This window comes from Stegostoma tigrinum, chromosome 3 (assembly GCF_030684315.1).
Source record: "Stegostoma tigrinum isolate sSteTig4 chromosome 3, sSteTig4.hap1, whole genome shotgun sequence".
Lineage (NCBI taxonomy): Eukaryota > Metazoa > Chordata > Chondrichthyes > Orectolobiformes > Stegostomatidae > Stegostoma > Stegostoma tigrinum.
The window spans coordinates 139,680,619-139,702,272 of NC_081356.1; the positions used below are offsets into that span (position 1 = coordinate 139,680,619).

Sequence of the window (21,654 nt, forward strand, 5' to 3'; positions counted from 1 at the left end):
ACGAGCCTGCTTCCACCACCACCTCTGACAGTGCATTCCAGGCTCCTACCATTTTTTGCGTGAAAAACATTCCACGCACTTCTGTCTTAAATTTTTGCTGTCTCACTTTGAACCTGTGCCACCTTTTAATTGAAACTTCAATTCTGGGAAAAAGCCTCTGACTATCCATCTTATCTTTGCCTCTCATAATTTTGTAGACCTCTATTAGGTCTCCTTCCAGCTACTGTCTTTCCAGTGAAAGCAATCCAGTCTTTTTAACCTTTCCTGATAGCCAATGGCCTTGAAACTGGGCAGCATTCTGGTGAGCCTTCTCTGCATTCTCTCCAAAGTTTCCATGTCCTCCTTGTAGTGTGGTGACCAAAACTGCATACAGTACTCCAAATGCGGCCTAACAAGGATTTTAAAAAGCGGCAACATGTTTTGCCAAGTCTTGTAGTCCATGTCCCAGCTGATGAAGGCAAATGTGCCATGTGCCTTCTTAATCACTGGCCACCTGTGTTGCTGCTTTTAGGTAACTGTGGATCTGCATGCCCAGATCTGAACCTTAACGGTTCTGCCATTTACAGTATAATTCACACCCAAATTCGATCCTCCAAAATGTATCACCTCGCATTTGTCTGAACAGTACAGCACAATGCATAGAATAATATAGCACAGGAACAGGCCCTTCGGCTCTCCAAGACTGCGCCAGCACATTTTGCCCTTCCATGGTAAAACTGCCTTCACTTACCGGACCTGTATCCCTCTATTCCTTTCCTATTTATGTGTTCGGTCAGGTGTTTCTTGAATGCTTCTGTTGTGTCTGCTTCCACCACCACTTTTGACCGCATATTCCAGGCACTCTCCACCCTTTGTGTGAAAAACTCGCCTCACACGTCACTTTTAAACACCCCTCCCCCTTGCATCTTGAACCTGTGTCCCGTAGCAATTGACCCCCCCACCCTGAGGAACAGGCCTCATACTTGCCACTCTATCCATGCCATTCACAATCTTATAAACTTCTTTCACATTACCACCCCCGGCCTCCCCCCAGCCTCCTGCATTCCAGTCAAAACAAACCCAGTCTATTCGACCTTTCTTCATAGCTAAAATTCCCCAAACCAGGCAACACTCTGGTAAACCTTTTCTGTATCCTCTCCAAAGCCACCACATCCTTCTGGTAGTGTGTTGACCCGAACTATAGAACATAGAACATAACAGCACAGTACAGGCCCTTCGGCCCTCGATGTTGTGCCGACCTGTCATACCAATCTGAAGCCCATCTAACCTACACTATTCCATGTACGTCCATATGCTTATCCAATGAGCAAGTTCCAAGTGTGGCCAAACTAAAGTTCTATAAAACTGCAGCATAACTTGCCTATTATTAAACTCAGTGCCTCTTCCAATGAAGGCAAGGATGCCATATTCATTTAATTACTACCTTATCTACTTAGGCTGCCACCTTCAGTGATCGGTGGGCCTGAATACGCTGATCCCGCTGCATAACAATACTTGTAAGGGATCAGCCATTCACTGCAGAATTTCCACCTGTACTTGACTCTCCAAAATGCATCAGCTCACATTTTTCCAGATTCAACTCCATTTGCCATTTTTCTGCCAATGCCTCCAACTGATCTATGTTCTACTGTATCCTCTGACAATTCGCCTCACTATCCACAGCTCCACCAATCTTAGTACCGCCTGCAAACTTACTAATTAGAACACAGAACAATACAGCGCAGAACAGGCTCTTCAGCCCCTCGACCTGTGAACTAATCTAAGCCCATCCCCCTACACTATCCTATCATTATCCATATGCTTATCCAAGGACTGTTTAAATGCCCCTAATGTGGCTGAGTTAACTACATCGGCAGGCAGGGCATTCCACGTCCTTCCCACTCTCTGAGTAAAAAACCTGCCTCTGACATCTGTCTTAAATCTATCACCCCTCAATTTGTAGCTATGCCCCCTGGTACAAGCTGAAATCATCATCCTTGGAAAAAAACTCTCACTGTCCACCCTATCTAATCCTCTGATCGTCTTGTATGTCTCTATTAAATCCCCTCTTAGCCTCCTCTCCAATGAGAACAGACCCAAATCCCTCAGCCTTTCTTCATAAGACCTCGCTCCAGACCAGGCAACATCCTGGTAAATCTCCTGTGCACCTTTTCCAATGCTTCCACATCCTTCCTGTAATGGGGCGACCAGAACAGTATGCACTATTCCAAGTGAGGCCGCACTAGCGTTTTGTACAGTTGCAGCATGACACCATGGCTTCTGAACTCAATCCCTCTACCAATAAAACCTAACATACCGTAAGCCTTCTTAACAGCACTATCAACCTGGGTGGCAACTTCCAGGCATCTATGTACAAGGACACCAAGATCCCTCTGCACATCCACACTGCCAAGAATCTTTCCATTGACCCAGTATTCTGCCTTCCTGTTATAGTTCCCAAAGTGAATCACCTCACATTTATCCGCATTCAATGCTATTTGCCACCTTTCAGCCTAATTCTGAAGTTTATCCAAGTCTCCCTGCAATCTGCAACATTCTTCCACACTGTCCTCCACTCCACCGGCTTCACTGTCATCTGCAAACTTACTAACCCATCCACCTATGCCTGCGTCCAAGTCATTTATAAAAATAATAAACAGCAGTGGCCCCAAAACAGATCCTTGAGGCAAACCACTATCAACCAGACTCCAGGCTGAATATTTTCCATCAACCACCACTCGTTGCCTTCTTACAGGGAGCCAGTTTCTAATCCAAACTGTGAAATCTTCTCAATCCCATGCCTCCGCATTTTCTCCAATAGCCTACCATGTGGAACTTTATCAAAGGCTTTACTGAAGTCCATATACACCACGTCAACTGCCCTTCCCTCATCCACATGCTTGGTCACCTTCTCAAAAAACTCAATGAGGTTTGAGAGACACGACTTAGCTTTGACGAATCCATATTGACTATCTCCAATCAAATTGTTGCTTGCTAGATGATTATAAATTCTATCTCTTATAATCCTTTTCAAAACTTTTCCTACAACAGACATAAGGCTCACTGGTCTATAATTACCTGGGTCATCTCTGCTGCCCTTCTTGAACAGGGGCACAACATTTGCAATCCTCCAGTCCTCTGGTACTAAACCTGTAGACAATGAGGACTCAAAGATCAAGGCCAAAGGCTCCGCCACCTCCTCCCTAGCTTCGCAGAGAATCGTTGGAAAAATCCCATCCGGCCCAGGGGATTTATCTACCTTCACACCTTCTATAATTGATAACACCTCCTCCTTACTAACCTCAATCCTTTCAATTCTAGTAGCCCGTAACTCAGTCTTCTCCTCTACAGTATTCTCCTTTTCCTGAATGAAAACAGATGAGAAATATTCGTTTAGGACCTCTCCAATCTCCACAGGGTCCACACACAACTTCCCACTTCTGTCTTTGACTGGCCCTATTCCTACCCTAGTCATCCTCTTATTCCTCACATACCTATAGAAAGCTTTAGGGTTCTCTTTTATTCTAACTGCTAATGTCTGCTCATGTGCCCCCCTTGCTCCTCTTAACTCTCTCTTTAAATCCTTCCTAGCTAATCTGTAACTCTCCGTCGCCTCATCTGAACCATCTCGTCACAATGTCACATAAACCTCCCTCTTCCGCTTAATAAGAGATACAAATTCTTTAGTAAACCACGGTTCCCTTACTTTATCACTTCCTCCCTGCCTGACAGGGACATACCTGTCAAGGACACGCAATATCTGTTCCTTAAACCAGCTCCATATTTCGATTGTCTCTATCCCCTGCATTTTGCTCCCCCATTCTGTGCCTCCTAAGTCTTGCCTAATCGCTTTATAATTGCCCTTCCCCCATCTATAACTCTTGCCCTGTGGCATTTTCCTATCCTTTTCCATCGTTAAACTAAACTTAACCGAATTATGGCCACTCTCTTCAAAGTGCTCACCTACCACTAAATCAAACAGCTGGACTGGTTCATTACCAAGTACCAGATCCAGTGTGGCCTCCCCTCTTGTTGGTCCTTCGACATACTGTGTCAGGAAACCATCCTGCACACATTGGACAAAAACTGATCCATCCGACATACTAGAGTTATAGCATTTCCAGTCAATGTTGGGGAAGTTAAAGTCTCCCATAGTGACCACCCTATTCCTTTCTCTCCTGCCCAGAATCGTTTTGCCAGTCCTCCGCTCCACATCCCTGGAACTTTGCGGAGACCTATAAGAAAACTCCCAGCAGTGTGGCCTCTCCTCTCCTGTTTCTGACCTCAGCCCATAACACTTAAGTGGACGAGTCCTCGTCAAAAGTTCTTTCAGCCACTGTTATACTGTCCTTGACTAACAAAGCCACACCTCCCCCTCTTTTACCACCTTCCCTGATCTTATTGAAAGATCTAAACCCTGGAACCTGCAACATGCATTCCTGACCCTGCTCTATCCATGTCTCCGAAATGGCCACAGTTAGACTAGATGTTTTCCTCCAGATCATTTATGTCGATCTCAAACAGCACAGGTCCCAGCACTGATCTCTGTAGAAAATCACTAGTCACAATCCTCCATGCTGAAAAGTATCCTACCACTTCCACCCTCTGTCTCCTATGATTAAGCCAGTTCTGTATCCATCTTGCAGACTCGCCCCTGATACCATGTGACCTCACCTTTTGTATAAGTCTGCCATACGGGACCTTATCAAAGGCTTTACTGTAGCCTACGTAGGCAACATCAACCACTTTTCCTTCATCAATCATCTTTGTGACCTCCTCAAAAAATTTGATCGAGTTAGTGAGGCATGACCACCCCGACACAAAACCATGCTGTCTATCGCTAATAAGTCCGTTTGCTCCTAAATGCATATAGATCTTGTCCCTGAGAATCTTTTCCAATAATTTTCCCACCACCGATGTGAGACTCACAGGCCTGTAATTTCCAGGATTATCCCTGCTACGCTTCTTAAACAATGGGACAACACTGGCTATTTTCTAGTCCTGAGATCTCGCCTGTGGCCAAGGAAGGTACAAAAATGTCTGTCAATGCTCCAGAAGGTAGAGGGACTTCTCTCCCTTAAAACTTTTTAAGATAAGCAACACCTGTCCCTTTTCAATAGCAACTTGACTTAGAAACTTGACATTCCCTTCCCTGAGATCATCCTCTACCAATTCCTTCTGTTAGGTGAATACTGATACAAAGTTTTCGTTTAGGACCTCACTTGCTTATTCTGGCTCCACACATTGATTTCCTCCTTTGACCTCGAGTGGGCCAACCCTTTCCCTAAATACCCTCTTGATCTTTATAAAGCCTTGGGATTCTCCTTAATCCTGTGTGCCAAAGACTTTTCCCGACCCCTTTATTACCCTTCTAAGTCCTTGTTTAAGCATTTTTCTATTTTCCTTTTATACTTCAAGGGCTCCGCCAGTTCCCAACCTCTTAGGCCTTACGCATGATTCCTTTTTCTTTCTAATTAAGGTAATTATATCCCTCATCATTCAAGATTCATGTAACTTGTCATACGTATCCTTCATTCTCACAGGAATGTGCCTGTCCTGAACTCTTATCAACTGCAGTTTGAAATATACCAGATGTCCCAATGTAGATTTACCCTCAAAAAGCTGCCTCCAATCAGAATTCTCCAGTTCCTGCCTAACATTGTTGTAGTTCACTCTTCCCCATTTTAACACCTTAACCTGAGGCCTGGTGTTGTCCCTACCCATGAATAACTTAAAACTCACAAAATTATGGCCACCATTCCTGAAATTCTCCCCCACTGAAACTTCACTCACCTGGTCGGGCTCATGTCCCAAAACTAGTTCCAGTATAACCCCTTCCCTTGTTGGACTGTTACAGATTGTGCTAAGAATCCCTCCTGAATGTCTGCCCCATTCAAGCTGTTGGCACACAGTGAGTCCCAGTCAATATAGGGGAAGTTAAACTCTCCCATTCACAACTACCCTGCTGTTCATACATTTTTCCAAAATCTGTCTACATATTCCCTCCTCTATCTCCCACTGGCTTTAGGGAGGCCTTTAGTATGCTCCCAGCGTTGTGATTTCACCTTTCCTATGCCTGGGTTCTACCTATATTTAAGGCACAGTGATTGTTGTATCATAACGTTTCAGATGACAGTGAGAAATGACACTGGATGATCGCCTCTAATATGTCTACCAGACCAAAAATCCGTGCTAGTACTTCATTTGTGTCTGCTTTCTTAGCTTGAGCAAGCAACTGCATCTCCAACTTGTCAACTTCCAACTGGCTTTTGGAAATTCACTGAAGGCTGTCAGAAATAGCACTACTACCTGCAGGAAATCTTTTGCAATTTCCAGTGCCATTACTTTTATGCAGTACAGAGCCTGGTATTTTCTTTACATTTATCACTTGCTAATACCGCACTGAAATCCTCGTTGTCAGTTTCACAATAATCATAGCCAGAAGCCTGATACTCTTGTTAAAACACACTTGGGAAAGTATGTTGATTCTCAAGACAACAATTGCTGGGTCACCCACAAAAGCTAATGATTTAACCAAAGGACACAAAGCCACTAATTTACCTGTCTGAAGGAATCAGGTTAACAGAAAACACTGTCAATACAGTGAGAGGTTGGAGGAGCACAGCAAATTAGGCAGCATTAGAGCGGCAGAAAAGTCGATGTTTCGGATCGGAACCTTAACAAAGGGTCCTAACCCAAAACATCCAACTTTCTTGCTCTGATGCTGCCTGACCTGCTGTGTTCCTCTAGCTGCGCACTGTGTCGACTCTGACTTATAGCATCTGCAGTTCTTGTCATCTCCCAGTAACAGAAGACACTGACCAAGGTGGGCAAATTATTGGAAAGGGCTCTGAGAGATAGGATTTATGATCACTTGGAAAGGCACAGTTTGATTCGGTATAATCAGCATGGATTTGTGAGGGGTAGAACATGCCTCACAAACATAGAAAATAGAACATTACAGAGCAGTACAGACCCTTCGGCCCTCGATGTTGCGCCGACCTGTGAAACCAATCTGAAGCCCATCTAACCTACACTATTCCATTATCATCCATATGTTTAACCAATGACCATTTAAATGCCCTTAAAGTTGGCAAGTCAACTACTGTTGCAGGCAGGGCATTCCACGCCCTTACTACCCTCTGAGTAAAGAACCTACCTCTGACATCTGTCCTATATCTATCATCCATCAATTGGAAAGCTATGTCCCCTCATGCTAGCCATCACCATCCGAGGAAAACGGCTCTCACTGTCTACCCTATCTAATCCTCTGATCATCTTGTATATCTCTATTAAGTCACCTCTTAACCTTCTTCTCTCTAACGAAAACAGCCTCAAGTCCCTCAGCCTACCCTCATATGACCTTCCGTCCATTCCAGGCAACATCCTAGTAAATCTCCTCTGCACCCTTTCCAATGCTTCCACATCCTTCCTATAGTGCAGCAACCAGAACTGTATGCAATACTCCAAGTGCGGCCACACCAGAGTCTTGTACAGCTGCAACATGACATCATGGCTCCAAAACTCATTCCCTCTACCGATTAAAACCTAATACACCGTAAGCGTTCTTAACAACCCCATCAACCTGGGAGGCAACTTTCAGGGATCTATGCGCATGGACACCGAGATTTCTCTGTTCATCCACACTACCAATAATCTTACCATTAGTCCAGCACTCTGTATTCCTGTTACTCCTTCCAAAGTGAATCACCTCACACTTTTCCGCATTAAACTGTACTTGCCACCTCTCAGCCCAGCCTGCAATCTGCAACATCCTTCCGCACTATCCACAGCTCCACCGACTTTAGTGTCATCCGCAAATTTATTAACCCAATCTTCAATGCCCTCATCCAGGTCATTTATAAAAATGTCAAACAGCAGTGGCCCCAAAACAGATCCTTGCGGTACACCACTAGTAACTGAACTCCAGGATGAACATTTCCCATCAACTGCCACCCTCTGTCTTCTTACAGCAAGCCAATTTCTGGTTCAAACCACTAAATCACCCTCAATCCCATGCCTCGGTATTTTCTGCTATAAGCCTACCATGGGGAACCTTATCAAACACTTTACTGAAATCCATATACACCACATCAACCGCTTTACCCTCATCCATCTGTTTGGCCACCTTCTCAAAGACCTCAATAAGGTTTCTGAGGCATGACCTACCCTTCATAAAACCTCATTGAATTCTTTGAAGAAGGGGCCAAACATGTGGATGAAGTTGGATCAGTGGATGTGGTGTAAATGGATTTAAGTAAGGCGTTTGATAAGGTTCTCTGAGGTAGGCTCATGCAGAAGGTAAGGATAGGGGAAGGGTAAGGCATGGGATAGGGGGACATGTGGCAGATTGGATTCAGAATTGGCTGACTCTTAGAAGAAGGGTGGTAGTGGCTGGAAAATATACAACATGGTGCTCAGTTACGAGTGGTGTACCACAAGGATCTGTTCTGGGTCCTCTTCTATTTGTGATTTTTGTAAATGATTTGGATGAAGGAGTGGAAGGGTGGATTAGCAAGTTTGCGGACCATATGAAGGTGGGTCACGTTGTGGACAGTGCAGAGGGCTGTTCTAGGTTACAAAGGGACATTGATAGGATGCAGAGCTGGGCTGAGAAGTGCCAGATGGAGTTTAACCCTGAAAAGTGTGAGGCGATTCATTTTGGAAGGACAAACTTGAAAGCAGAATACAGGGTCAACGGAAAGATTCTTGGCAGTGTGGAGGAGCAGAGGGAACTTGGGGTTCATGTTCACAGTTCCCTGAGAGCTGCCACCCAGGTGGATAGAGTTATTAAGAAGGCATATGGTGTGTTGGCTTTCAGTAATAGAAGGATCGGGTTCAAGAACTGCGAAGCTATGCTCCAACTATACAAAAGCCTGGTTCAGCCACATCTGGAGTATTGCGTCCAGTTCCGGTCACCTCATTATAGGAAAGATGTGGAAGCATTGGAAATGGTGCAGAGGAAATTTACCAGGATGTTGCCTGGAATGGAGGGAAGGCCTTTCGAGGAAAGGTTGAGAGAGCTTAGGCTTTTCTGTTTAGAATGATGAAGGATGAGAAGTGACATGATAGAGGTGTACAGCATGATCAGACGTATAGATAGAGTAGACAACCAGAGACTTTTTCCTAGGTTGGAGGTAGCTATTACGAGGGGGCATAGTTTTAAAGTGAGTGGAGGTAGATGTAGGGGAGACGTCAGAGGTAGGTTCTTTACTCAGAGAGCGGTCAGGGCATGAATGCATTGCTGGAGAGCGTAGTGGATTCAGCCTCATTGGGGCATTTAAGCAGCTATTAGATAGGCATATGGATGAAAGTGTAAGGTAGGGGTGGAGGTAAGATAGACCTGAGGATTAGGATAAAAGTTTGGTACAACATCGTGGGCTGAAGGGCCTGTACTGTACTGTACTGATCTATGTTCTATTTTGTATACTGCATTAATTGAGATATGACACCTTCCGTCCTGTATTTACCATCCCTTGTCGTTGCCATCCCTTTATCTGATGTGCTTGAAGTTACATTCCTAACCCTTGCCAAACACATTGCCCTGTATTCTGGAGACTTTAAGAACCTCTGCTGAGTTCTGTTTTCATTTTTTCCATGCAGTTGAACCCACGCCTGCCCATATGCTCACCTGTTGCTTTGTTTCCCTTCCTGACTCCCCACTCTCTAGTGTAAAGCCCTGTTGACCACCCTAGTTTGTGTTTTCTTCCCTTTTCTATGTCATAAGCATTGTTCTTTCATTTAAAGTCATGAGCATTAGTGACTGACCATCACAGTAACAGAATTGTAAAAATTAAATTTAACAGAATTTCAAAACAAGTGTCACTCTGGGTTCTAACTAGTGTTTCAATCAGCTGGGATGAGATGACTGTACGTGGCTCTGCACTCTAGCTCCCAGCTCAAGTACAGAAGCCCAGTCAGAATAAGCAGGCTACAAACCTCAAATAGCATTCAGTTTACTGACCAGAGCTTTGTGTTTTCCAGAGGGGCTAAACTTTGTGTTGTGAAAACAAAGCGAAAAGCAAAGCAGAGTCAGACTGTCACACAGGAATACGTCATTACACGTAAGTACAGAGCCCTTCCAGGTAATCGGCAGCTTTAGAACAAGACTGCCATTCTCGCAGACTCCAGAAATTACAGTCACAGACTAAATTCTTGCCATAAACCCTTGTTTGATATCAATTGATTTCATTGTAAATCTATGCCCAAAAAGCATCCTAATATAACTTAACCTTCACTATAACACTGATATGCCCTTCACCCCTCACTGTAAAATTTGAAATTGAGTACACCCCTCACGTTTGCACTCTAATCTGCCCCACACTGTTAATTCTGATATGGAAACATAGACACAGAAGCATAGAAAATAGGTGTGGGAGTAGGCCATTCTGTCCTTTGAGCCTGCACATCCTTCAGTATGATAGTGGCTAATCATGCAATTTCAGTATCCCACTCCTGCTTTCGCTCAATACCCCTTGATCCCTTTAGTTTTAAGGGCCACATCCACCACCCTCTTGAATATATATAATGGACTGGCCCAACAGCTTTCTTTGGTAGAAACTTCCACAGGTTCACAACTATCTGAGTGAAGACGTTCTTTCTCATCTCATAGAACATAGAACAGTACAGCACAGTACAGGCCCTTCGGCCCACGATGTTGTGCCAAACTTTTACCTGAACCCTAAGGTCTATCTAACCTCCACCGCTACCTTATGCTATCATCCATATGCCTATCTAATAGCTGCTTAAATGTCCCTAATGAATCCGACTCCACTACCCTCCCCGGCAGACTCAGTCCTGAATAGCTTACTACTTATTCTTAGACTGTGACCTCTAGTTCTGGACTTCCCCATAATCTGGAACATTCTTCCCATGTTTAACATGTCCAGTCCCATCAAGGGTTTATATGCTTCCATAAGATGCCCACCCCCTCATGCTTCTAAATTCCAATAGCCCAGTCAATCCAGACTTTGTTCATATATCAGTCCTACCACGCGGTTTTCAGGAAGTTCACCAGACCTGAAACGTTAACTCTGTTTTTCCTTCACAGATGCTGCCACACCTGCTGAGCTTTTCCAGAAACTTTGTTTTTGTTCCTACCAACTCAGGTATCAGTCTGGTGAACTTTCGCTGGGCTCCCTCAATAATAAGAATGTCCTTCCTCACACGAGGGCACCTTACTGCACACAGTATTCAAGATATGGCCTCACCAAGGCCCTATATAACTGCAATAAGACATTCCAATTCCTGGACTCACATTCTCAAATATTGTCCATACCTCTCACTTTAACGTGCTGATATACATAGAACATTACAGCACAGTACAGGCCCTTCAGCCCTCGATGTTGTGCCGACCTGTCGTACCGATCTCTATTCCATGTACATCCATATGCTTATCCAATGACGCCTTAAATGTACCTACAGTTGGCGAATCTACTACCGTTGCAGGCAAAGCGTTCCATTCCCTTACTACTCTGAGTAAAGAAACTACCTCTGACATCTGTCCTATATCTTTCACCCCTCAATTTAAAGCTATGCCCCCTCGTGCGCGCCGTCACCATCCTAGGAAAAAGGCTCTCCCTATCCACCCTATCTAACCCTCTGATTATTTTATATGTTTCAATTAAGTCACCTCTCAAACTTCTCTCTAATGAAAACATCCTGAAGACCCTCAGCCTTTCCTCGTAAGACCTTCCCTCCATACCAGGCAACATCCTAGTAAATCTCCTCTGCACCCTTTCCAAAGCTTCCACATCCTTCTTATAATGCGGTGACCAGAACTGTACACAATACTCCAAGTGCGGCCGCACCAGAGTTTTGTACAGCTTCACCATAACCTCTTAGTTCCGGAACTCGATCCCGCTATTAATAAAAGCTAAAACACTGTATGCCTTCTTAACAGCCCTGTCAACCTGGGTGGCAACTTTCAAGGATCTGTGTACATGGACACCAAGATCTCTCTGCTCATCTACACTGCTAAGAATCTTACCATTAGCTGTGTACTTTGCCTTCCGGTTACTCCTACCAAAGTGCATCACCTCACACTTGTCTGCATTAAACTCCATTTGCCACCTCTCAGCCCAGCTCTGCAGCTTATCTATGCCTCTCTGCAACCTACAGCATCCTTCGTCACTATCCACAACTCCACCGACCTTAGTGTGGTCTGCAAATTTACTAACCCATCCTTTTACGCCCTCATCCAGGTCATTTATAAAAATGACAAACAGCAGTGGACCCAACACCGAACCTTGCGGTACACCACTAGTAACTAGTCTCCAGGATGAACATTTCCCATCAACTACCACCCTCTGTCTTCTTTCAGCAAGCCAATTTCTGATCCAAACTGCTATATCTCCCACAATCCCATTCCTCCGCATTTTGTACAATAGCCTATTGTGGGGAACCTTATCGAACGCCTTGCTGAAATCCATATACACCACATCAACCGGTTTACTCTCATCTACCTGTTTGGTCACCTTCTCAAAGAACTACCCCACATATCTCACTCCAACATTTGGATATCACCCACACCCTTCATTTTAAGTCTGACATACACCACACCCCACACTTTAACATACTGATATACCTCACATCTCTCACTGGAGACTCTGATATACTCAATTGACTTGGAAGTTTAAGTCTGTTGTAAGCGATGTAACAATTGTTTATTTATGTGGTTGTTTTACATGTTTGTAGCCCACGCCCTGCCCATGTTCCGGGAACCCAGGCAGAAGAGCACCAGGAAACAGTTGGAGAAAGATCGTCTTGATCCTGTGAAATCCCACAAGCCGGAACCTCCAGTATCTGGACCAGGTGCCGTTGGTTTCATAGTTCCTCATCACTGTTGCGAGCTGTTGGTTGCTGCTGAACCTGAAAACTATTTGCCTAAGCTTTAATTTGAGTGTCACTTTGTGGCATTTACGTAAGTGTTTCTATTACAGGGCGTGGTGGGCGTGTTGGTACTCATGGTGGAACATTATCATCATTTATCGTGAAGAATATTGCTCTGGATAAAACAGATGACAGCAACCCGCGTGAAGCTATCTTACGCCATGCAAAAGAAGCCGAACAAAATCCATACTGGGTGGCTCCAGCCTATGTGAAGTGAGTCTGATCAGTGTCTGTCATTCAGGGTTTGTAGCCCCACAGATTATGAAGTGGCAGGGTCAATAAACCCCTCTCGCTTCTTTTTACCTCCCATCTGTCATGGATTAAATCTCAAAGGTTTCTTTACTTCCTGTGTTTATTGCTTCATCACAGAACCATGAAACTATACAGAAATCTCAGTCTTGCACTATCATCAATTGTACTCAGCTATGAAAAACAAAAAAAAAAGCACTGTATACAAGAATACAGGAATTGCTGGAGAAACTCAGCAGGTCTGACAGCATCTGTGGAGAGAATTTTTTTTTTCTGAAGAAGAGTCTAGGCCCGAAGCGTCAGCCTTCCTGCTCCTCTGATGCGGTTTGGCCTGCTGTGTTCATCCAGCTCTATACCTTGTCTCTGTGGGGAGAAAGCAGAGTTAGCATTTCAAGTCAATTGACTTTTCATGTGTTTTGTTGAAGAGTCACTGGACCTGAATTTCTGTTTTTGTTTCAGATCTCCAGTGTTCACGGTAAATTTTTCACTGATGGGATGTAGGTATGGCTGACTGGCCAACATGTTATTGCCCGTCTTTAGTTGCTGTTGAGAAAGTGGTGGTGAGCTGCAGTCCATGTGCTGTAGATTGACCCACAATGTTGATAGGGAGGGACTTCCAGGATATTGACCCAGCAACATTGTAGGAATGGGAATAAATTTCTAAGTCAGGGTGGTGAATGGCTTGGAGGCAAGTTCACGGGTAATGGTGTACCCATATTTCTGCTGCCATTGTCCCCCTACGTGGAAGAGGTCATGGGTTTAGAAAGTGCTGTCTGAGGAGCTTTGGTGAATTTCTGCAGTGCATCTTTAGATCGCACACACTGCTGCTACGGAGCATTGGTGGTGGAGGCAGTGGATGCTTGTGGATGTGGTGCCAGTCAATTGGGCTGCTTTGTCCTGGATGATGTCAAGCTTCTTCAGTGTTGTTGGGGGTGCACTCATCCAGGCGAGTGAGGGGCTATTTCATCACACTCCTGACTTGTGCCTTGTATATGGTGAACAGGAAGTGAATTACTTGCTGCAATATTCCTAGCCTCTGTCCTGTTCCTGTAGTCACTGTATTTGTACGGTGAGTTCAGCTGAGTTTCTGGTCAATGGTAATCTCCAGAATGTTGATTATGGTGGATTCAGTGAAGGAAACTCCATTGAAAGTCAAGGCATGGTGATTAGATTGTCTCTTATTGAAGATGGCCTTTGCCTGGCATTTGTGTGGCGTGCGTGTTACTTGCCATTTGTCAGCCCAACACTGGATGTTGCATTTGAACATGGACAGCTTCAGTATCAAAGTCTGCAAATGGTACTAAGTGTTGTGCAATATTTGGCAAACGTCCCCACTTGATGGAGGGAAGGTCATTGACACCTGAAGATCGTTGTGCCTAGGATACTATATTGAGGAAAATCTGTAGAGAAGTCCTGGAGCTGAGATGACTGACCTCCAACAAGCACAACCATCCTCTTATGTGCCAGGTTTGCCTCAAATACCCATTGATCGCAGTTTTGCTTGGGCTCTTTGATCAATCAAAAGTGATTTTGATGTGAAGAGCTGCCACTCTCCCCTCATCTCTTGAATTCAACTGTTTCATCGATGTTTGAACCAAGGCTGTAATGACATCAGGGGCTGAGTTACCCTGACAGAATCCACACTGAGTGTCACAGAGCAGGTTATTGCTGAGTAATTACTGCTTGATAGCTCTGTTGATGGCACCTCCCATCTCTGTACTGATGATTAGGAGTAAACTGATGGAGCTGTTTTCCTGCTTTGTCCTGCTTTTTGTGTACAGGACATAATTGGGCAATTTTCCACAGTGTCGGGTGGATTTCAGCTTTGTAGCTGTACTGGAACAGCTTGGCTAGGGTGCAGCAAGCTCTGGAGCACAAGCCTTCAGTACTACTGCCAGGATGTTGTTAGGACCCATAGTCTCTGCAGTATCTAGTGTCTCCAGCTGTTTCTTGATATCACTTGGAGTGAACCAATTTGGATGAAGGCGGGTATTTGTGTTGCTGGGGACTGCTGCAGGAGGCTGAGATAGCTCATTCACCCAACACTTCTGGCTGAAGATTGTGGTGACTGCTTCAATCTTATCCTTTACACTGGGCTCCACTATCATTGAGGATGGGGATACTTGTGGAGCCACCCTCTCTGGTGACTTGTTTAATTGTGAGGAGCATTCATGACTGATTGTTTTAGAGTACACTTCTGATGGCCCACTTCGATGCCCAGTCTGGAGTTGGTGGATCTGTTCAAGGTCTGTCCCATTTAGCACAGTGATAGTGTCGCACAACACAGTGGAGGGTATTCTTAATGTGAAAGCATGTCTTCACTTGCCCAGGACTGTTTGGTGGTCACTCTTACTAATACTGTCATGGAGTAGGCAAATTAATGAGGCTGTGGTCAAAAAAGTTTTTCACTCTTATTGATTCTCTCACTACCTGCTGCAGACCCAGTGTAGCTGCTGTGACCTTTAGGGTTTTAGGGAAAAGTGATTATCCTCTGCCATTTCTGCCACCTGCAATCAGATTCCATGACCAAAGAGATATCCCGCTCCCACCCCATCTGCTTTCCGTAGGGTCTGCTCTGTCCACATCTCCTTTGTCTTTTCCACACTCCTCATGGATCCCACCCCAACTGGCACCTTTCCCTGCAACTGCGCGAGGTGCTACACCTGCCCCCACACCTCCCCCTTCACCTCCGTCTGAGGCCCCAAACAAGCATTCCGTATCTGACAGGGATTCACCTGCACATCTTCCAACCTGGTGTACCGCATCCATTGCACCCAGTGTGGTCTCCTCTATATCGGAGAGACTAAGCACAGACTTGCTGATAGATTTGCAGAGCATGCGCACTCTGTGCGCTCCAATCAACACCACCTTGATTGCCAGCCATTTGAACTCACCTTCCCACTCCCTTGTGACATGTCCATCCTGGGCTGCCTCCAATGTCGTAACGAGACCAGATGAAAGTTGGAAGAATGGCACCTCATATTCTGCCTCGGAAGCTTGAAGTCTAATGGCCGCTACACAGAGTTCACTAGCTTCAAAATCTCCCCACCCCCACCTCATCCCATGTCCAGCTCTCCCTACACCCTGTCCGTCTTCCTTCTCACCTATCTTCCTCACCCTTCCCATTGACCAATCTCCACAACCTCCCACCTGCATCCACCTATCACCACCCCATCTGTTTTCACCTAGCCCTATTCCCCCCTCTATTTATTTCTGAGACCCCCCACCCCCACCCAAGACATGAAGGGTCCTGCCCCAAAATGTCAACTTTCCGGCTCCTCTGATGCTGTCTGGCCTGTTGTGTTCCTCGTGGACGCATTGGTAATTATTTTCCAACGTTCTATAGCGTCAGGATCAGTTCCTGCGGATTGGAGGGTGGCTAATGTTGTCTCACTTTCCAAGAAGGGAGGGAGAGAGAAAACAGGGAATTATAAACTGGTTAGCCTCACGTCAGCGGTGGGAAAGATGCTGGAGTCAATTATAAAAGATGAAATTACGAATCATTTGGATAGCAGTAACAGGATAGGTCAGAGTCAGCATGGATTTACGAAGGGGAAATTGTGCTTGACTAATCTTCTGGAATTTTTTGAGGAAGCAAAGAGTAGTGATAAATGGATCCCTTTCGGAATGGCAGGCAGTGACCAGTGGGGTTCCACAAGGTTCGGTGCTGGGACCGCAGCTGTTTACAATATACATTAATGATATAGATGAAGGCATTAAAAGTAATATTAGCAAATTTGCTGATGACACAAAGCTGGGTGGCAGGGTGAAATGTGAGGAAGATGTTATGAGAATACAGGGTGACTTGGACAGGCTAGGTAAGTGGACGGATGCATGGCAGATGCAGTTTAATGTGGATAAATGTGCGGTTATCCACTTTGGTGGCAAGAACAGGAAGGCAGATTACTATCTAAATGGAGTCAAATTAGGTAAAGGGGGAAGTACAATGAGATCTGGGTGTTCTTGTACATCAGTCAATGAAAGCAAGCATGCAGGTACAGCAGGCAGTCAAGAAAGCTAATGCATGCTGGCCTTCATAACAAGAGGAATTGAGTATAGGAGCAAAGAGGTCCTTCTGCAGCTGTACAGGTCCCTGGTGAGACCACACCTGGAGTACTGTGTGCAGTTTTAGTCTCCAAATTTGAGGAAGGACGTTCTGGCTATTGAGGGAGTGCAGCGTAGGTTCACGAGGTCAATTCCTGGAATGGTGGGACCATCATATTTTGAAAGATTGGAGCGACTGGGCTTGTATACACTTGAGTTTAGAAGGATGAGAGGGGATCTGATTGAGACGTATAAGATTATTAAGGGATTGGACACTCTGGAGGCAGGAAGCATGTTTCTGCTGATGGGTGAGTCCAGAATCAGAGGACACAGTTTAAAACTGAGAGGTAGGCCATTTAGAACAGAGTTGAGGAGAAACTTCTTCACCCAGAGAGTGGTGGATATATGGAATGCTCTGCCCCAGAATGCAGTGGAGGCCAAGTCTCTGGATACTTTCAAGAAATGAGGATCAGTGGTCGGCACAACATTGTGGGCTGAAGGGCCTGTTCTGTGCTGTACTGTTCTATGTTCTATGTTCTAAAGAGATAGATAGAGCTCTTAAGGATAGTGGAATCAAGGGTTATAGGGATAAGGCAGGAACAGGATACTGATTGTGGATGATCAGCCATGATCATAATGAATGGTGGTGTTGGCTCGAAGGGCCGAATGGTCTAGTCCTGCACCTGTTGTCTATTACTATATTTCTGATCCTGCCTGTCCACCATCTACAAGGCACAAGTCAGAAGTGTGATGCAGTAGTCACCAGTTGCCTTAATAAATTTAGAATAAATAACCCTTAAGAAGCTTGACACCATCAGAGACAACAGCCAGTTCTCTTGATTAATACCACATCTGACAAATATTCATTCCATCCACCACTGATGTTCAGTGGCAGCAGTATGCATTATCAACAAGATGCACTGCAGAAATTCACCAAGGCTCCCTTAGATAGCACCTTCCAAGCCGACAATCACTTCCAGCTACAATGACAAGGTCGGCAAATACATGGGGAACACCACCGCCTGCAAGTTCCCCTCCAAGCCACTCACCGCCCTGGCTTGGAAATGTATTTCTATTTCTTCAATGTTGCTGGGTCGCCATGCCTGAAACATTAACTCTGATTTCTCTTCAGAGATGCTGCCAAACCTGCTGAGATTTTTCAGCAATTTTTGTTTTTGTTTCTGATTTATAGCATTCGCAGCTCACTTTTTATGGCTCTTCAGAAGCCTGAAAGGATAGTAGAGGCAGAAAATGACTGAAAGGTTATCTGAATATACACCTGATATTCCATTATTTTGAGATTGGGTTGGAGCATGGAGTAACCAGAGCAACCATAATCTTATTTAATGGCAGAACAGGCTGAAGAAGCCAATTAATCTCCTAAATCCCTTCTGTTTTGGGATGATCATAACAAATATGAATGGCAGTAGACAGTTCAGCCCTTGAACCTGCTCTGCTATTTAATAGGATTGTGGATGATTCAACATTCCTAATCTCCACCTTCCTGCCTTTTCCCCTTAACCCTTGAATCCCCAATTGATCAAGAAGCTATCTCAGCCTTAAATAAACAAATTCCTGTTTATCTCTGTTTTAAATTAATGTCCTTTTCTGCTAAGACTATGCGGACTTGTCCTGGACTCTCCCATGAGGGGAAAATGTTCTAGCATAATCTCCCTGCTCATACATTTTACACCTCAGCTAATATAAAAGATTCTGTTCTGAGGAAGGGTCACTGGACCCTAAACATTAACTTTGATTTCTCTTCACAGAAGCTGCCAAACCTGCTGAGCTTTTCCATCAATTTCTGTTTTTGTTTCTGATTTCCAGCATCTGGAATTCTTCAGTTTTTGTAAAGGGTTCTATGTGCCTTCTTAATCAATTTATTCATCTGTCATGCTACCTTCAGAGATCTGTGGACATTCACCTGAAGGTCCCTCACTTCCTGTACTCTTCTCTTCTCCGTACTCTCTCATTAGTACTCAATTCCTTTGCATTACTTAGCCTCCCAAATGTATCATTTCACACTTCTTCAGGTTACTGTTGGTCTGGAGTCACATGCAGGCCAGACCAAGTAAGGGTGGCAGGTTTCATCCCTTAAAGGAACAGAAGTGAACTAGATGGGATTTTTGTGACAATTGGCAATGGCTTCATGGTCATCATTAAACTCTTATTTCCAGATTATTATTGAATTCAAATTCCACCATCGACAGGATTCAAAAGCAGGTCCCCAGAACATTACCTGAGTCTCTGGATTAATTGTCTAGCGATAATACCATTTGGCCATCACCTGCCATCTGATGATGATCAATGCCTGCGGCATTTGGAATTCTCTACCTCATTAAGCTTTGGATTCTCCATTGATGACCATTAATGCTCAGTGGATTTTTGGCCTTTTAGGCAATCGAGAGCTGTGGGGAGAGAGCAGGAATGTGGATTTCATGTAAAAGGTCAGCCATGATTATATTGAATGGCAAAACAGGTTCAACGGTTACGCCTGTTCCTATTTGTTATGGCCTTGTGTTTCTCTTCAAAACCTTTCAGATAGTGTTCCAGACCTCACGTGCGCTGTGCTCCCTTCACCCTTGTTGTTAACCTCTCTGCCTGCAGCTTCACTTGTTTTCTGGCCCCACTTTTGTCCTCTGTGCTGCCCCCACCCTCACCCTCATTCTCTCATTTTGGATTTCAGGACCCAGCCACATGCTGTGTTTGCAACCCCAGAGGCTGAGGAAGAGGTGGAGGATGATGAGCCTGAGTGGAAGAAGCGCAAACTATGAGCACAATGTGAACCTTGGACTTTTGGCCAGTGAGGTGGCTGCAACCATGACCGGTTTCACATCTCTGTTACCAGTTTCTATATTTGGCACAGCATCAGGACTTATCGAGATATGAGTTGAGGGAGGTGGATAGTGAACGAATGAGTGTAGGATATTGAGATATTTTGGGTTATATTTGATGAAGAGTGCGTTTTATAGGGTTGGGTGAATCAGTTGATTTGGGAAAGGATGGGGAACGAAGGAGATTAATATACTGACTGCCTTTTTGTTTTGCCAATGCTGTCACATGTTCTGTTGTTAAACTTTTTCCCTTGTTCTGTTCTGATTTATGTTAATAAAATCTGATGCTGGATAATTCAGCCTCTGAGCTTAAGTTAAATAATGTTCTTTGTGTGGAGTGGCTCAATTACAACCTGTCTTGGCCTTGATGGCTATGTATGATTTGATTTAGCAAAAATGCCATTTACTGAGTATGGCAAAGAACCAATATCCAGAGATCAAATTATTTTTACACATTCTCAGTAGAGAGAAACGCCATTCAGCTTATTGTGTCTGCATCGATCCACAGAAATCTGACTATTAATTGCATTTTCCAGCTCATGATGCACAGCCCTGAAGGCTTTGGCATTTCAAGTGAAAATCTAAATGCTGGTTCAGTGTTAAGAGAGTTTCTGACTCAACCGTCCTCTCTTCTAAACAGAGAGATTCAACTCTAACTCCCCTCAGTTTAAAAAAAAATTCCCCTTAATGCTTCTCTTACCCTTCTACCTCTTACCTTAACTGTATTGCTCATGGTTCATGATTTCTCTACAAAAAGAAAATGCGCTTCCTGCCCACTCTATCACCTCACTAATCTTAAACATCTCTATCAGGTTGCCAATCAACCTTCGCAGTTCCAAGGAACACTACTCAAACCTATCCAAACTTTCCTCTTAACTTAGACCGTCCAGCCCAGGCAGCATCCTGGTAAATCTCCCCTGCATCCTCTCTAGTACAATCACATCTTTGCTATTAGAACAGTACAGCATAGGAACAGGCCCTTTGGCCCACCATGTGTGTACCAGCCTCTTTAGGCTCCGTGCACAAATTCCCTTTACAATCCTTGATCGGCCCTACCCTTTCTCAGGTCATTCTCTTATTCCTCATGTACATGTAAAAAAGCTTGGGGTTTTCCTTGATCCTATCTGCCAAGGTTTTCTCATGCCCCCTTATAGCTCTCCTAAGCCCTTTCTTCAGCTCCTTCCTGGATAACTTGTGTCCGTCTAGAGCCTTAACCATTCTTTGTTTCCTAAACCTTATATGAGCATCTTTCTTCCTGTTATCCAGTTGTTTGACTTCTCTTGAGAACCAGGACTCCTTCACTTGACCCATCTTCCCTGCCTGCTAGGGACAAACATATCAAGCACGCAGTATGCATTCCTTAAACAATCTCCACATTTCAATAGTGCTGTTCCCTGATAGCATCTGTTCCTGTTTTATATTCCCTAGTTCTTGCCCAACAGAATTGTAATTACCCTTCCCCCAATTATATACCTTACCTTGATACATGTGCCTATCCTTTTCCATGACTATTGTAAAAATAACGGAGTTATGATCGCTACCACCAAAATACTCTCGTACCAACAGGTCTGACGCTTGATAACAAAATGTGAAGCTGGATGAACACAACAGGCCAAGCAGCATCTCAGAAGCACAAAAGCTGATGTTTCGGGCCTAG

The 21,654-nt window shown here is 44.5% G+C and overlaps 1 protein-coding gene across 7 annotated transcripts in view; it reads left to right on the forward strand.

Moving 5' to 3' along the window:
* Positions 1-20,319, forward strand: part of LOC125450885 (WD repeat-containing protein 70) — a 167,679-nt gene extending 147,360 nt beyond the window's left edge. For all 7 annotated transcript variants that reach the window (XM_059645001.1, XM_059645004.1, XM_059645006.1 and 4 more), the window contains 4 exons: positions 9,964-10,043; positions 12,676-12,792; positions 12,921-13,083; positions 19,850-20,319. In XM_059645001.1, the coding sequence (XP_059500984.1) occupies positions 9,964-10,043; positions 12,676-12,792; positions 12,921-13,083; positions 19,850-19,937 (448 nt within the window). In that variant the 3' untranslated portion in view covers positions 19,938-20,319. The remainder of the gene's footprint in view (positions 1-9,963; positions 10,044-12,675; positions 12,793-12,920; positions 13,084-19,849) is intronic.
* The last annotated feature ends 1,335 nt before the right edge of the window (positions 20,320-21,654 follow it).